This window comes from Zingiber officinale, chromosome 6A (genome assembly GCF_018446385.1).
Source record: "Zingiber officinale cultivar Zhangliang chromosome 6A, Zo_v1.1, whole genome shotgun sequence".
Classification (NCBI taxonomy): Eukaryota; Viridiplantae; Streptophyta; class Magnoliopsida; order Zingiberales; family Zingiberaceae; genus Zingiber; species Zingiber officinale.
The window spans coordinates 33,140,413-33,158,661 of record NC_055997.1 but is presented as its reverse complement, the minus strand read 5'-3'; the positions used below and the strand labels follow the sequence as shown (position 1 = coordinate 33,158,661).

The window sequence follows — 18,249 nt, the reverse complement described above, 5'->3', positions numbered from 1 at the left end:
AATGCGGTCTAGTTATGGTAACACACGATTAGTCTTTATATATTAATACTTAGTTGAGAAGAATTAGCGTCGCCTCGCTTCGTCCTCCCAAATGAAGCTTCTCCTCCGCCCTGATCCTGTTCTGATGGTCGTCTCCGCCTGTAGCCTACTCCTCTGCAGCCGCGGCAGGATCGCCATAACGTCCGCTTTCTTCCTCTCCCTCTTCCTCCCTGCCCTCTCCCAGCCCTCGGCCGCCTCCGCCACAAACCCCTCGAGCTTTCGTTCCTACGTTTTCTCCTCCTTCTACAGCGACAGCGTCTCCGAACTCCGCTTCTTCGGGAACGCCGGCTACAATATGGGCGCCCTCCAGCTCACCCCAGACTCCAGCAACCCTTCCTTCAACCTCGCCAACAAAGCCGGCCGCGTCTTCCTCAACTGCGCCTTCAAGCTCCGGGAGGACAACGGCGCCGCCGCCAACGCCTCCAGGCACGTGGCGTCCTTCAACACCTCCTTTACCTTCAACATATTCAACAATCTCACCAAGCCAGGCGAAGGCCTTGCCTTCCTCATCGCTTCCTCCCTCGACGGCCCGCCGCCCGGCAGCGAGGGGCCCTTCCTTGGCCTCACCAACGCGACCCTAAATGGCCACCCTGATAACCACTTTGTCGCCATCGAGCTGGACACCGTCATGAACACCAACCTGAGCGACCCGAACGACAATCACGTCGGCCTCGATGTTAACGGCGTTGTCTCAAACACCACGACCAACCTGACGTCGCTCGGCATCCAGATCGCCCCCGTCAATGCGACCAACTACTCGGTGTGGATTGACTACGACGGTGGCGCGCGCGACATCCGGGTGCATATAGCTGTCTTCAACGAGTCAAAGCCGGCGGTTCCGGCTCTGCACGCGCCGCTGGATCTTAGCGAGTACCTGAATCAGCAATCCTACTTCGGCTTCGCGGCGTCTACGGGGGATACTTACCAACTCAACTGCGTGCTGGCGTGGAATCTGACGGTGGAGATCTTGCCGGATAGGGACAACGACGGTCTCTCGAGGTGGAAGATGGGGGCGTTGATTGGCGGGGCAGCAGCAGCAGCAGCGTTGACGGTGGGTGTGGCGGCGGGGGTGTTCATGAGGCGGAGGAGGGGCGTGGACCAGAGCGCAGTGGTGGCGTCGACGCTCAAGAGTCTGCCGGGGACGCCGAGGAAGTTCGAGTTCAGGGAGCTGCGGAGGGCGACGAGGAACTTCGACGAAAAGATGAAACTGGGGCAGGGTGGCTTCGGGGTGGTCTACCGGGGGATTCTGCAAGAGGAGAACCGCGACGTCGCGGTGAAGAAGTTCTCCAGGGGAAGCAGCGGCACCGACGACTTCCTCAAGGAGCTCACTATCATCAACCGCCTCCGTCACAAGCATCTCGTCCCCCTCGTCGGTGAGTCCTTCAATTTGGCAGGGGTTCCAGAAATCCATGCATTTAATTCATTTTCTCGAGGAGACAATTAATGTGATCGATCGATTAATTAATTAATTAATTGCAAGCAGGGTGGTGTCACGAAAAGGGAATTCTGCTTCTGGTCTACGAGTACATGCCGAACGGCAGCCTGGATCAACACCTCTACGGCGGCGGCGACGGGCGGCCTCTCTTGGGTTGGGAACGGCGGTACAACATCGTGGCCGGAGTGGCCTCGGCCCTGCACTACCTCCACGACGAGTACGAGCAGCGCGTGATCCATCGGGACCTCAAGTCCTCCAACGTCATGCTGGACGTCGGTTTCGGCGCGCGCCTCGGCGACTTCGGCCTCGCGCGCGCGCTGGAGACCGACAAGACCTCGTACGCCGAGCTGGAGCTGGGCGGAATCCCCGGCACGCTCGGCTACATCGCCCCCGAGTGCTTCCACACCGGCAAGGCCACGCGCACCTCCGACGTCTTCGGCTTCGGTGCCGTCGTCCTCGAGGTCGTCTGCGGTCGCCGCCCCCGCAGCGACAACGCCCAGCTACTCTCCGACTGGGTCTGGAAGCTCCACGGCGACGGCCGCATCCTCAACGCCGTCGACCCGCGCCTCGTCCCCGAGTTCGACGCCGAGGACGCCAAGCGCCTCCTCCTCCTCGGCCTAGCCTGCAGCCACCCAATCGCCGCCGAACGCCCTAAGGCAGACGCCATCGTCCAGATCCTCTCCCGCTCGGTGCCTCCCCCGACCTTGCCGGCTATCAAGCCCTCCTTCGTCTGGCCATCCGACCCAGTCGACGACGACGACGACGAAGAGGAGGCGGCGCGGCGGCTGAGCAGGGCGCCGATTAGCATGAGCGTTACGTCGTCCGACTATACGTCATCATCCGGGTACGCCACCTCGCAATACCTCAGCAGATATGGAGTTTCCTCCTAAGTCCAATCGACCATTGAGACAAAATCAAAGAAGAAGACCTGGAAGTCATCGCAGCAAATTAAACAAATTAATGGAAGAAGAAATCAACGAACAAGTTGGATCATTATTGCTTTCAGCGATAACGACTCTGATCATACGAGTCTTGTAACTCACCTTCTCCTCTCTCTTCAGGGTTAGGATTGGTTTGGTTGTCCTACTTCATCTGCATCGCATCTAGAAATAAACGACTTCATTTAATTTACTTTCCTGTCGTATACTTGGACTGTGTAATGACATGCTTGTACAAAAGTCAAAGTCAATATCTTATGTTATTAGTTCTTTCGTGTCACATGCACTCATTTTCTTAAAATATGCTATTTTTTATCGCTTTAATCCATGCTGTTTTTTCTTAAAATATACATAAATTTCATAGAATATATATATATATATATATATATATTTATTTTAAATTAAAAAAAAATAAATCTGTGAAATAGCTTGATTGATTAAACAATATAAACTGGCCATTGAAATATACGCATGCAACATCCCTGGCCACTCGGCAAGGGCAGCGACAGCGCCTGAATGCTCGATCAGGACCGCTGAGAGGCCGTGAAATCAGGGCTCGTGGTCGCAAGACTTCGACTAGAATCGTTGGCAGGCTGTGAAGTCAAGGATTGGTGATCGCAAGGCCAACTCTGTGACGACACGACCATAGCATCTGCACGGAAAATTAGTTTGAATTTACTCACTTGATATATCTAACATATATTATAAATAAAAACGAAATGGGATAGCTCCAACCTTACCAGGTGGGTCTCTTTCTCTCTCCATATAAAAATATATCTTTTATTTTTGTTCTCTTCCATATACTATTCAATACAGAAGGTAACTCGCTCTCTCTATCTCGCTCTCTCTCATTCCTTTGCCACCGTCTTCTATCACAATTCGCTCCTGCTGAATAAGTAAAAGCAAAGGCGCTACAAGCTTAACTTATAGTCACATGCTTATTTATTTTTGAGCTAGTTGGAAGCTCTCCAAACTGTCACCAAACACATAGCCAATATTTGTTTGCTTAGCACCCCTCTCCATTCTCGATCGTAAGTCTTTCTACTTTATTGTCTATTTTTCAGCTTTGTACAATATTTTTAATTAGCTATGGTAAATCCTACAACGCATAAGCCCTAATTGATTTCTTACTAGTTTTTGCTTATATAATTTATAGAAAACTTTCCAATCATCAATTCTCACATTTCATAACCAATGATAATTCATTTCATTTTAAGTTGTAATTCCCGACCATGATCTTAATATATATCAGAAGGATTTATGCTATAATGTATAAGGCCGACTCCTGCTACAACACCTGCAGCCACTTGGACAGTTAGCTGCTACATGTTGCAACTACTTCAACGAATAGCAGCTACACTTTGTAGTAGCTAAATGTCCAAATAGTTGCTACAATGTATAACAACTACTTGGTAAGTCATTTCATTTTAAATTGTAATTCCCTCTATGCCTAATATATATTGTTTATACGTGATTCTAAATGATCTATTTAATTAACATAGGGGAAAACATATGTTATCTTTATTGGACGTCAACTAGGTGTTAAACTGTTAATTAATATAGCTGCTATAACGTTGTAGAAGCTACTTCGACAAGTAGCTGCTACAATATTTTAGCAGCTAATTTGACAGTTAGCTGCTACAATGTTGTAGCAGCTAATTCCAAAATGTAGCAGCTACCCTATAATAATTATTCCACATTGTAGCAGCATCAAAAAGTCCCAAATGAATGCATGACCCATTATTCTAGATTTATATCATACTGTGGGAGGTTCAATAAGTTCATCATTTGTAAGGCCAAAACAAGATCTAATTACATCAGAATAATACACATTAATGTAAGTCTTTGTATGGCTCCCATGGTCCTGTGTTTATAGCCTTTAAATGTCTTTAGCTTCATTTTACGTACTACATATCTCTTAATGACCAATAAGGATATCTTGGTTACCCAAGTATTAATACAAGTACAAAATTATAAAATTAATTAATGATCATACCTATTTGTCGTCTGGAGATGTTCCGTCGCTGCCAAGTCCCCATTTATGACCTCAAAACTCCGAAACGAGAAAATCGAAGGAAATCCATACAAATCCGACAATACCCAGATTACTTGAATAACCCAGGCTCTGATACCAAAAATATTGTCACGCCCCAAGTAGACCCTGCCAGAAGAAATTTTGGCAGCATCTCCCCTGTACGGGTGACAATATGAAACTATACTATATGCTCTCAGGGCCACATATACTTCGGCCAACACGGTCGGAATAATAAATATAAAATACAATAACAATCCGCACAGTTTATATCATCTCAGCCTCTGGCTGACACAACCATGCAATTTATTTGAAAACAACCTACTCCACTACTACGACAGAAAACGCATAACACAACAGAGAAATCATCGCAGCGGAAAAATAAGTAGTAGACCAAAACTCGATAAAAATCCTCGAGTACAATCCTACATCACAAGTATATATAGAAAATACATAACAAGTAAACCAAATATCCAAAACTGAAAAACTTGTCGCGACAGGTGGTGGGGGACTAGCGACTGGAACCTCCTGACAGCATCAACCTGAAATGGTAATAAATTAATGGGGTGAGTTCAACAACTCAGCGGGTATCGGGCTGACATGCATAATAAGAAATAACCAATAGTAATAAATATGTGTACAGTCTCCTGGAGTAATGGAAAATGCAAAACTATAAGAAAAGGAGAAGCTGTACTCACCAGGACCTCCTATCAGAATAATAAGGTCGTCAGACCAAAAGTAACATGTCCCTGTATGCATGTCAAACATATGCATCCATCCAATATGTAGTAAATAAAGTGCAGTAAACACAAGCAATAAATGCAAACATGCATATGATGCATATGATATGGTCACCCCTGACGTCAGTCAGCCATCTCACACACGATGGTGAGACCGAGTGGGTAGGGCTATGACAACTGTGAATTTTGCCATCACTGCTCTTGATGAGTGACCGAGTGGACAGGATGCTGTCGGAGTACACCTATCCTCCTACCCCAAATTATAAGTGGGGGAGCTCAATGCTCTCATCTCCCTGAGACAATTTAAAGGAGGGATCCCTGACGTGCTACCACGCTACGTCACGCTACCCATGAGTGGACCAGCGGAGCACTGACAAAGCAAACTGCCACACACCCTGCCTGATATATCACTAACCCATGAGTGGTTGTGTGTACAGATCTATGTAACTAGCGATGAGCTCAACAATAATGGGGCTACCAATCACTCAACATGCAATCATGCAAGATGGTGCATGACACTGAGTATGAAAATCCTGACCATATCTTACCTCTATAAAACATGTACCAAAATAAATGGGTCAAACAAGAAAGTCTAGGTACACATATCAGATATGGTAAATGTCTAGTCCGGTATATCATAAGGCTGGGTATGCCACTACCACTATGAGCATAAATAATCAAGAGGGTAATGAATGCAAAACAGGTAAGCAAAATAAAGCATGTAATAGGTAACAAGTAGTGACATACCGACGCAGATATGTGTTGGTCCCTTTGGAGGCCGGCAAGAGGGGAGGGGTGAATTGTCCTGAAAAATAAATTAACCCTTTCTCGACTTATAGCTAGATTAAGAATACTTGTAATAAAAAAATGAGACTAATTAAACAGGAAATAGACACAAAGGAGTTACTTGGTTTGCAATCAGAAGATTGCTAATTCAAGGAGAATGAAGCGCACTATCTGAAGATCTCCTTCGGGCGGAGTAGCCTCTTACAGCGTTAACAGCATACAATGAGAAATAGAGTAAACAGAAATGGATTACAAGTTGTTGTACAACTTCTTGGACCAAGGCTATATTTATAGCCTTGGTCGGGGTGCCTGGAAGGGTTCCAGGCGCCTAGGAGGGGATAAAACTTTATCCCTTTTCGCATAGATCATGTTTGACCGTGATCTGGATAGAATCCCGGTCCGAGCACCTAGAAGGGTTCCGGGTGCCCGGACCGAGAAAGTCAATAGAGTTGACTTTTTCGGTCCGGGCCCTCTGCTCCAGTTTAGCTCTCCTCGCTCCGGGTCTTCCGCTCCGGCTCTGCTAGCTTGGGTGATCTCGACCATCCGGAATAGGGCTCACCTGAACCCAAGTTCCAGCCTTCTCCTCGAGCAGCCTTCCTCCCCGGGTTCTTGTCCCTTGAATGTCGTGTACGTTCTTCTCGTCCACCAGTGTACTCTTCCGGGCACCTCGTCCCTCGGACACATCGAACCCGTCGGCTCTCTCCCCGTGCCGTCCTTCTCGCTAGCCGCATCTTCCGTTCGACTTCCTGTGCTCCTAAGTTCCTGCACACTTAGACACAATGGTTAAACCAAACAGGACCTAACTTAACTTGTCTGATCACATCAAAACACCTTGCGGTTCCAACAACCCCCCCTTTTTGATGTGTGCAACCCAAGTTATGATAGGGTAAACTAATGCAATGTAAAAACAATTAATTTTGTAAATAAGTGCAATTTTTTTTTCAATTTAAAAATTAGATTATTATACCCCCCTAGACTTAATATATATCATTCTCCCCCTTTGATCACATAAAACATGGGGTTTCTTAACAAGTCTAAGGTTAACTTTAACACTTAAAAAAAAGTTGCAAAAAAAGTTGAAGTGTTAAAAAAAATTTAAGTAAGAAAATTTTCAGGCAGAAAAATTTTCTTAATTAAGAAGATTCTAAGTAAGAACAATTTAATTTTCTAAGTTTAAAAATAAATTTTTGTGTTAAAAAATTTTAAGTGTTAGAAAAAATTTAAGTGAGAAAATTTTTAGGCAGAAAAAATTTATAATTAAGAAAATTTCTAAGTAAGAATAATTTAATATTCTAAGTTAAAAATAAAATTTTTGTGTAAAAAAATTTTAAGTGTTAAAAAAAATTTAAGTGAGAAAATTTTCTGGCAGAAAAAATTTCTAATTAAGAAAATTTCTAAGTATGAACAATTTAATTTTCTAAGTTAAAAATAAAATTTTTATGCAATGGAATAAATGGATTAAAAAAATATTTTTAACAGAAATAAATTAAATATGGAATTTTTCTAAGTGATTTTTTTTGAAGAAATTTCAATAAGTGTTAAATCATTGACAAATATTGAAAGTAATTAATTATTTTATGCTTATCAGTTTGTCAATTAAATATTTTAATTCAAAAATTGGCTTCCAGGCTGTGGTGAGGTAGTAGGTCTTCTTGGTTATTAGATCATCAATCACTTCTAGACAAAATCTTTTAATGAATTCAAATATTCAATTTTCTACCTGAAAGCTCTTAGTCTTAATTATTCTTTTAATTTAAACACATTTTTGGAATCCAATAGAGATTCCTTTCTACAGGGTTAATCAGGTATTTTCTAGGTACATAAACTTTTGATATTTTTCTAATCTAATTTTTGTGAAACCTATAATAGCAGTTTAATCCTCTATAGTTTCTATAAACAGAAATATTTGAATAAGTAAAATTTTTCAAGTTTTCTATTTCTTCTTTTAATTTATCATTTTCAAGTCTTAGTTTATCAAAATCTTCTATCAGACATGATTTTGCTAAACTTCTTTTTATTTCTAAGTTTTCATTCTTTAATTTATTATTTTTACTTTTTAATTTGTACATAGATTTTGTCATAGATTTAATACCATAATAAAGCTGATCAGGAGGTAAGAGGCATACTTTATTTACCATATCAGACTTGAAGCCTGACTCTCCCCTGCTTCACTCTATTCATCTGAAGTCACTCCCCCTTCATCGATGCTGGCTTCTGATATACTTTATCCTTCATAGCTCGCCATCAGTGCTAGTCCGACATATTTTTGTATTTCGGACTCAGATGATGAACTGTCGTCCCAAGTAGCTTTCAAATTCTTGTGCTTCTTGGGTATCTTGACTTTATCCTTCTTGAGTTCTAGGCAATCTTCTTTTAAGTGTCATTCCTTTTGACACTGGTAGCAACAAACCCTTCTTCTATTTCTTGGAATTTTCTTATTCTACATTTCTTTCAATTTGTTAGATCTAATTTTTTTTTTTTGAAATTTCTTACCATATATGCTTCTTGATCTACTTCTGAGTCTGACTCGGGTTCATCTTTCTTGGTTGTAGTTAGCGCCATAATCTGACTTGATTCTTTTGTTGTCCCTGCACATCTGGTTTCATGTAATTCAAGAGTAGAAAAAAGTTCCTCTAGGGTACTTACCTCCAGGTCCTTTAAAATGTAGTAGGCGTCGATTATTGAGGTCCAATCTGGAGTCCTGGGAAAGCCATTGAGTGCGTAGCGTATCGTGTCCCGGTTGGTTACCACTTCTCTGAGGTTTTCAAGTCCCGTGATTAGTTCTTTTACCTTTGCGTGTAGATCAGCTACCTTCTCACCTTTTTCCAAACAGATGCTTATCAGTTTGTTCTGAAGTATATCTCTCCTTGCAAGTTTGGCTTCGGATGTGCCTTCGTGGAGTTCCAGGAATTTTTTCCAGAGTTCTTTGGCTGACGAGTAGCTTCCGATACGGTTAAGTTCTTGAGGCGGCAACACACTCAACAAGTGATATTCCACCTGGCTATTTGCTACGAAATCGTTTTGTTCTTTCTTCGTCCAAAGACTTTCTTCTTTTTCCTCTCCATTTTGATTCGTATGAGCTACAAAATCATATTTTATTATTAAATAAATTTCAAAATCTGTTTTCAGAAATACCTCCATACGATGTTTCCAGTGTGCGAAGTCTCCCTCAAATTTTGGTGGAACGATGCTTGGTTCGACCATTGGTTGCTTTGCTTCGGTCGGCGGTTAGTCCTTCTGAAGCGTCCTCACTCTGATACCACTTGTTGGTCCATTTGGAGGACGACAAGAGGGGAGGGGTGAATTGCCCTGAAAAATAAATTAACCCTTTCTCGACTTATAGTTAAATTAAGAATACTTGTAATAAAAAAAATGAGACTAATTAAACAGGAAATAGACACAAAGGAGTTACTTGGTTTGCAATCAGAAAATTACTAATCCAAGGAGAATGAAGCGCACTATCTGAAGATCTCATTCGGACAGAGTAGCCTCTTACAGCGTTAACAGCACACAAAGAGAAATAGAGCAAACAGAAATGGATTACAAGTTGTTGTTCAGCTTCTTGGACCAAGGCTATATTTATAGCCTTGGTCGGGGCGTCTGGAAGGATTCTAGGTGTCTGGGAGGGGATAAAACTTTATCCCTTTTCACATAAATCGTGTTTGACCACGATCTAGATAGAATCCTGGTCCGGGTGATGTGCGTAAATTGTATACACTTATTGGCATGTTTTGACGCACATTCACATACTTTGAGCATGCTTGATCTATGCATTTCGTACTTTCAGCTTTCCTTTTTAGCATATTTACTCTCTTTGTTCGGAGATCTTCTTTTGTGCATTTTTTGTACACAGGAGTCGAATTTGGTAAAGATTTGATGTTCAAGGCCAAACCTATAAGTAAAGTAAGGGGAGAAAGCACCTGACCGTGTACCAGACACGACCATGCCACAGAGGGGTGCTCAAGCCGTGTGGAGATCAGAGGCCGTGTGGTAGCAACAGGAAAGGAAGTAGGCTTGGCCGTGTGAACCTCACACGGCCGTGTCAAGATATGAAGCAATCCAGAGCTTAAACCTTACATGGCCGTGTGAGGTTTCTAGAGACCAGGAAGGCTCTGGCCGTGTGCACTACACGGCTGTGCAGGGTTTCCAGTAAACAAGAGAGCTTTGGCTGTGTGCACCACACAGTCGTGCCAGGTTTCCAGAGGCAGGAGCAGTTCAGGCCGTGTAGATTTACACGGTCGTGTGAAGGGGATATTGGAGATGTTTGCCACGACCGTGTCTCACACATGGCTGTGCAAGGCTGGCAGAGAGGAGAATGGGTAGGGCCGTGTGAACCTCACATGACCGTGCCACGGGGCCGTGTGACGCCCAAACCTCACCTCTATTTAAACCCTTCTTGAAGCGTTGAAAGGGGATCTTATCCCCCTTGGGAGAGAGCGAGATTTGGGGTTTTCTCTCCATTCTTGGGAGGATTTCTTGGCGATCTAAAGGCGGATCTTCAACGGAATCGACTCCGAGGAGCGTGGATTGGATCCGAAGACCAAGCGTCATCTTAGATAAGTTTTCTTTCTCTCCTCTTCTTGGATTGGGGGATCAAGAAATGCTTGTAATCTCTATATTTTCAAATTTCTCTCTTCGATTCATGGAGTAGATCTCTTGTTTTAGGATGAGGGAGTATTTGTATGATGAATTGATGTAAACTCTTGTGGATTTGCAATTTCGTTGTTTCTATGATATTGTCTTGTTTGTATTAATTTGATCTTGAATGTATTGTTGTGATATGGACCTAATTCACATTCTTGATTGATTGTTTGAATGTCCTACGGATCTTATAAAGATTATCCCCCACTCAATTTTCCGAGGGAAGCACGCGAAAGGTGCAAGCCCGTGTAAGGACACTTGAGGGATAAGATTTAGGGAAAAGGAGGACAATTCAAGAGGGTAGGATAGATTTAGAGATTAATCTTTATATCTTATGGGTTGAGGAGTATGATCTTGTGTTGATCATCCGAGGGATCTTCGTGACAGGAACAAGCCCGTGTAAGGATAACATAAGTTCATATCAACTTGATCACATTTATGTATAGATTTCAGTCTTAGGCCGATTGTCTATTGCAAGAGAGAACCGACAACCTTCTATAAATGTTGGACAATTGAGAAATAGGATTTGGTAAATCATTTATATTGAGGAATCTTACAAAGAAACCTAAACTCCTAGAACATTCCTTTATCATAGCCCATAATCTTGTTTGTTGATCTTTCATTCCTATGTTTACTTTTCATTAGTTACATTTAGCTTTTAGAAACCAATTAATTAGTTGTTTAGCTAACTCGTGTTGAAATATTTCTAGTGCTTATTCCAGTCTCCGTGGATACGATAATCTTTTATATTACTTGCGACATTTTCGTACACTTGCGGAGAGCGAACAAGTTTTTAGCGCCGTTGCCAGGGGCTGTGCTATAACATTAGGAATTATCAATTGAGATAGTCAGAACATTTCATAGGAGAAAAATTCTGCAAAGACAGCAAGAAGAACAAGAACATTCTATTATGCCAAACAGACCACTTAAGGATTATGCAATACCATATGCTAGGGGTTTTCGATCTAGTATTTCTAGGCCTTCAGTTGAGGCAAATAATTTTGAGATCAAACTTGCAATCATATCCATGGTGCAGCAAAATCAATTTGGTGGAGGACCGCATGAAGACCCAAATCAACATTTTGGAGGTTTTCTATGAAATATGCGGTACAATGAAAATGAATGGTGTGCCTTTAGAGGCAGTGCGTCTATTATTGTTTGGGTTTTCTTTGAGAGATAGAGCCAAGCAATGGTTGAATTCTTTGGCTCCAAATAACATCACCACATGGGAACAATGTGAGCAACAATTCCTTGATAAATTTTATCCCCCTAGCAAACAGCTCATATGAGGAATCTTATTACAAGCTTCAAACAAGTAGACTCAGAATCTTTATTTGAAGCATGGGATAGATACAATAACATGCTCAGACAATGCTCACACCATGGTTTGGAAAGATGGCTAGTGTTACACACGTTTTATAACGGCATCAACTATCACACAAAAGTGTCTCTTGATTTAGCTGCTGGAGGGGCACTTATGAACAAAAGTTTAGATAAGGCCGAGTAGATAATCGAGAGCGTAGCATAAAACCACCATCAATGGGCCAATGAAAGAAGTGGTGGCTATTCTTGTATGAACCCAACAACAAAAGCATCAGGGAAATTTGATGTTGATGCAGTAACCTTGTTGGCTGTAAAACTGGATGCTCTTACAAAAAAATTTGAGAATATGGGAGCTAGTTCAAATACAGCCAATGCCATTGTTGCTTCTTGTGAAGTATGTGGAAGTTCTGAACATCTAAGTGACTCATGCCCATTGGGGGGCTATAACTGCACAAATTAATCAATTAGAGCAATGTGATGCAATTATGGGTTACAATGAGAGGCAGAACAACCCCTACTCAAATACCTACAACTCTGAGTGGAAGAGTCATCCTAATTTCTCTTATAGAAATAAGCAAGATCAAGGATCTTCCATGGGGGCAAGGCCTAATTTTCAATCCGGGCAACAAAATTTTCAGCAACAATCATCTCAAAACTTTCCTATGTCCAAGATTGAAAAGATGTTTGAAGAAATTATCCAATCAGAATGAAATGAAACAAGCTCAGAATGAAATGAAACAAGACGTTCTGAAGCTTACCCAGAGAATGGATAATTCTGATAGACATAAAAAGATTTTGGAAAGTTAGATTGCCCAACTAGCTTCCTCATCTTCTAGAGCACCAGGACAATTACCAGGAAAGCCTGATGTTAATTCCATGGAGCACTGTAATAGAATTGAGCTTAGGAGCGGACGGACCTTGGGAGATCCCCAAGTGACTGCTCCAAAAGGGATGCACAATGAAGAAGAGCTCTCTCCTCCATCACCATATCAGATTCAAGTTGATGAGGAGAGTACCACTAAGGTTGAAGAGACTCTTCCACTCAGCCATCAAAATATAGCAGTCCCTTTCCTCAAAGATTGATCATGTTAAAAAAGGATGACGAGTTTGACAAATTCTTGGAGAAGGTGAAAGAAATTTGTGTGGAGGTACCACTTATTGATGCAATTCTCCAAATGCCCAAGTTTGCCAAAATCCTGAAGGACATCATGTCGAATAAGAGGAAGAAAGGAGATATAGAGACTATTGCATTTACAGAGGAATGCAGCGCTCTTTTGGGAAAGAATACTTCCCCGAAGTTGAAGGACCCCGGAAGCTTTTATATTCCTTGCAATATAGGAACTGAATTTATTGAAAAAGCTTTTTGTGATTTGGGGGCAAGTGTTAGCCTCATTCCGTATTCTATTTGTAATAAGTTAGGTCTCAAAAACTTTAAACTTACTACCATGACACTACAACTTGCTGATCACTCCTGCAGGTACCCTATGGGTATTGTGGAAGATGTGCCGGTAGAAGTTGGTGGGAGTATAATTCTCACCGATTTTGTTGTGTTAGACATGGAAGAGGACCCAAAAATCCCGATCATATTGGGAAGACCATTTCTTGCTACAGCAGGAGCTATTATTGATGTTAAAAATCATAAACTTTCTTTGGTGATTGGTAAGGAACGGTTGGAGTATGATTTGTCTAAAGCCTCTAACCATGTCTCTTCTCTCTTGAATGCTTGTAGCAGGACACACATTTACAAATTGGAGGAATGGAATTTCCATCATCATGGGAGGCCACCGAATGAAGATAACTATGTGGTGGAAGATGTTGGGAGGAGACCTTCCAACAAAAATGACAAATATGTTTGCCCTCCAAGGGCAAAGAAAAGAGAGAAGTGATTAGATTGGTCGAGCTAAAGACCTTAAACAAGCGCTTCTTGGGAGGCAACCCAAGAGTTCCTTTTTAGTTAATTTCATTTCATGTCTCTATTCTTCATTAGTAGTGCTTTTACTTGTTTTCTTGTTTATTTTGTTTTATTTTCAGGTTGAAATTTAATTTCCATGAGCTGGCCATGATTTTTTCATGGGCATGGAAGTGTGGGAGGAGCTAAAATGGAGGAGGAAGTTTCAATTGGAGCAAAACAGAGCATGGTCGTGTGCTGCACACGGCCAGGCTTACGGTGCAGAAAGTGGAGATGCTTGGGCCGTGTCTACTTGACACGACGGTGTGGAGTCTCCAGAGAAGAGAAAGTATGCGGCCGTGTTCCCGACACGGCTGTGTGAAGAATCCAGAGGAGGAAGGTTTCTCGGCCGTGTCTCACACACGGTCATGTGAGGGAGCTAACGCAAAGGCCTGCACTGGCCGTGCCATCTGACACGACCATGTGAAGGATCCAGAGGAGGAAGCTGTTGGGGCCGTGTCTTAGACACGGCCGTGCATGGATACCAGTGAGGAAGAAGGATATGGCTGTGCCAATTGGCACGGTCGTGTGACTCAAACCGAGAAGGAAAGGGATAGGGCCGTGTAGATCTACACAGCCCATGTGGGGAAAGTCTGCCAAGCCGTGCCTGCTATACACGACCAGATCCAGGCCATGTCCCCCACACACCCCCTTCATCTTTGCACCCCCTTCTCTCCAAAACTCCTCTTTCCTCAAACCTCTCTTCTAAAGTCTCTCAGATCTAGTTCTAAACCCTTCTTTTCTTCATAAATTTCATCTAGATCTAGATCCTTCTCTTCTCCTAGATATATGATCTCCATTTCCTTAACCTAAGATCTTGTCCTTTGAGACCCATTTCCTCAAAATCTAGTTCCTTTAAGCATAAATAGAACCCATCCCTACTTAAGCTAGACATCATGTCCAATCTTTTGAAGAAACTACGCAAGGGAGGTGGTGGTTCAAGTGGAGACAAAGGGAAGGAGCCAAGCAAGGACAAGGGAAAACAACTAGTCAAAGGAAAGGGAAAGAGGACATCACGTGACGAAGGTAATGACAATGAATTCAATATTGTATTTATAAATGATGATCAAATAACTAGATTTGCAATTCTTGTCAATAGAAAGATTGTGTGTACTCGATATATGGACCCAACTATTTTAGATATGATGGGAATTAGGGACGACATAGATTGGATGATAGGGTTCTTAGATTGGAGTGATATGTTGTACTCACATCTACCGACTTATCCTCGCCTTGTTCTGGAGTTTCTGAGTTTGTTAGATGCCCATTTTACCAATGAGGATGATTATGTTGGCAAAATAACTTTTAGATTAATGAATCAAGAAGTTCAATGGACATTTAGTGACTTTAATACTTATTTTGGATTGTCCTCCGGTAGTTCTCGAAGGTTTGATTCTAGATTCAATTGGAACCATTTTTGGAATTCAATTATTGGACTAGATCATCCTTATGAGCCCTCTAGAGCCAAGGCTTCTCACATGCAAAACCCTATTTTTAGGTATTTACATAGAATTATGAGCAAAACTATTTTTGGTAGGGGTGATGGTGATGGAGTCATCAAAAAGGTAGAACTTAATTCTCTATGGGCTATGCTATATAAGGTTGATTTTGATTCCGGTTTTCATTTCTTACAAACCTTAGTGAGAACTGCAAGGGCATCTTCGGGATCAATAGTGCTTGGAGGTTTGATTACCCAAGTAGCCATTAATTTGGAACTTGGTTTAGAAGGGTTAGAAGTTATTCATGGCAATGATATGATTGACATGGATGCATGTCTCGCCATGAAGATGATCGTTCGAGATGAGAATGAGTTTGCATTTCCTAGGAGGAATGGTTTTCCTCTACCTCTTCCTTGTCCTGAACGAACGTCTATTCGTAACCCTGCTAATTGGGTAATCACCGATGTCGACCCCGAAAATGTTCCCTCTATATTCGGGGACACAGAGCCGCACATTGAGCCCTCGACATCTGGATACCCGCAGCCTTCCAGACATCCGGATCCTGCTAGACATTCTTTTGCTTATGGCACGGGTTCCTCCAGATTTGACTTTTCTGATTTTCGTACTTCTCTAGAATCGCTCCACGAGAAGCATGATGCCCAACGAAGAATGTTGGAAGGCCGCTTCTCTTTATCAGATAATCAGTTTAGAGAAGTACAAGAGCACTTTCAGTTTACAAGAAACTTTCAGGGTCAAGTGGCCGAATTTGTCCAGGATTATGATACTGATCAAGCTATAATGAGAGATTTTATGCAAAACATGAGTGTCACTAGCCAACAAGTAGATGCTTTGTTTGAGTATCATATAATCCTGAGTGAAACTCCAGGTTTCCCTAGTTTTCCAGTTGGTTAGCCACGTCGTAGGCACCCTTTTCCTCGTCCACCTCCACCTCCACCATATTGATTTCATCGGGACGATGAAAAGTTTGAGTCTAGGGGGGGGGTGTCAAACCTGATTTCTTTTTGTTTCAGTTTTTGCTTGTTTTCTTATTTTCTACATGTGTAGTTTTTGTTTTGCATTCTATTTTGATTGTCTTGCTTGAGTGTTTGTTTTGATAGTCATTTGATTATCTTTTGAAATCTTAGGGCATACATCTTGAGAACATCAAACTTCACTTATATGCTTTCTTGTCTTCAAGATTAAATGTTAGCACGTTCATTATCTAGATTCATGATGTTGTAAATGATGCTAGTAGTAAGCTTTATGTACTTCTTTTCTCTATCTTGGGTAGCATGAAATAAGCTAAGAATCATATGGAGATGAGTTTTAGTTTTGGCTTGACCTTAAGAATCTTACTTTCACTACACTTTGACTTGATGCTTGAATGGTTGATATCCTTGAAATAGTCATGATTCATCTTGTTTTCTTAGTACTTGGTTTCCATGGTGATTTCTCAAACTTCATTTTGGTTACTGGATGAGGCTCAAATCATGTAAGCTCATTTGAAAAAATCAAAATATCCCAACATTTGTGCTAAAGGTATACTTGTGAAATAAGATTTGCACAATGCAAATGCTTATGAAAAAAAATGTGAAAGAAAAAGCAATAAAAAAATGAATAAGGGATATAAAAAATAGTTGTTGTGAGTGAAATCTAGCAAGTCACCCCTTTGAGACCGAGTTGGGTTACTGGGGAAATGATTGCTTAGCTTCTCTTGAGATTGAGCACGCTTTTGAGACCATGGGTTGATTGAGAAATATGAACCAAGTGTTTGACAAGTAAGTGCCTATCACTGGTTACTTGCCCATCACTGGAAATATTAGGAACTCAAATTTGATGACGACTTGACTAGGACATAAATTGAAACTTGAAGGGTTTTAAGTACTTTTTGCACTAAGCACAAGATACTTATGCTTGAGCCATACTTGACTTTATTTTCATGATCATGCTTGTTAGTGAAACTTTTTGATAGAGTTAGGAAATTACATTATGACTTATGAATGTGTCATAGAACATATGAATGTAGATTACAGCATTTTGCTTGAGGACAAGCAAAGGTTTAGCTAACTCGTGTTGAAATATTTCTAGTGCTTATTCCAGTCTCCGTGGATACGATAATCTTTTATATTACTTGCGACATTTCCGTACACTTGCGGAGAGCGAACACCGGGTGCCCGGAAGGGTTCAGGGTGCCCCGGACTGGTCCGGACGCTTGGAATGGTTCCGGGTGTTCGGACCAAGAAAGTCAATAGAGTTGACTTTTTCGGTCCGGGCCCTCTGCTCCGGTTCAGCTCGCCTTGGTCCGGGTCTTCCGCTCCGGCTCCGCTAGCTTGGGTGATCTCGGCCATCCGAAATAGGGCTCACCCGAACCCAAGTTCCGGCCTTCTCCTCGAGCAGCCTTCCTCCCCAATTTCTCGTCCCTCGAACGTCGCATATGTTCTTCTTGTCCACCGGTGTACTCTTCCGTGGTATCTCGTCTCTCGGACGCACCAAGCCCGTCGGCTCTCTCCCCGTGCCATCCTTCTCCCTAGCTGTGTCTTCCGCTCGACTTTCCTGTGCTCTTAAGTTCTTGCACACTTAGACACAAGGGTTAAACCAAACAAGACCTAACTTAACTTGTCTGATCACATCAAAACACCTTGGGGTTCCAACAATATGAACATAATCATTACTACTCGTTAAAATCTACTATGCATATCAAATGACAATATCTAAAGATAAGTCAAGGTACCCACCTCAAAAAGTGGAGATCATCTCCGAAGTAGACCGCACGTCGAGATGCTCGTCTCGAATCAAAGTCCTGTAACAACATATATATAATTAAGCCATACTCACTGATATCCAATAGCTTAATCAAAATTGTTATTAACCAGGAAATCCTAATTGTATTCATTGATCTTGGTTAATTAAATAAACCAGATCTAACCC

The 18,249-nt window shown here is 42.1% G+C and overlaps 1 protein-coding gene across 1 annotated transcript; it reads left to right on the top strand.

The window, feature by feature from the left end:
- On the top strand, positions 1 to 2,678 carry LOC121996242 (probable L-type lectin-domain containing receptor kinase S.5). Its single transcript, XM_042550136.1, has 2 exons — positions 1 to 1,412; positions 1,523 to 2,678. The coding sequence occupies exons 1-2, from the start codon at positions 92 to 94 to the stop codon at positions 2,362 to 2,364; spliced, it is 2,163 nt and encodes a 720-aa protein (XP_042406070.1). The 5' UTR covers positions 1 to 91; the 3' UTR covers positions 2,365 to 2,678.
- Positions 2,679 to 18,249: the final 15,571 nt, after the last annotated feature.

What these genes read in the sequence shown, in the direction of transcription:
- LOC121996242 (XM_042550136.1), top strand. Translation starts at nt 92, where the DNA reads ATGAAGCTTCTCCTCCGCCCTGATCCTGTTCTGATGGTCGTCTCCGCC. An exon ending in GCATCTCGTCCCCCTCGTCG is followed by an intron (nt 1,413 to 1,522) that starts GTGAGTCCTTCA and finishes AATTGCAAGCAG; the next exon opens with GGTGGTGTCACGAAAAGGGA.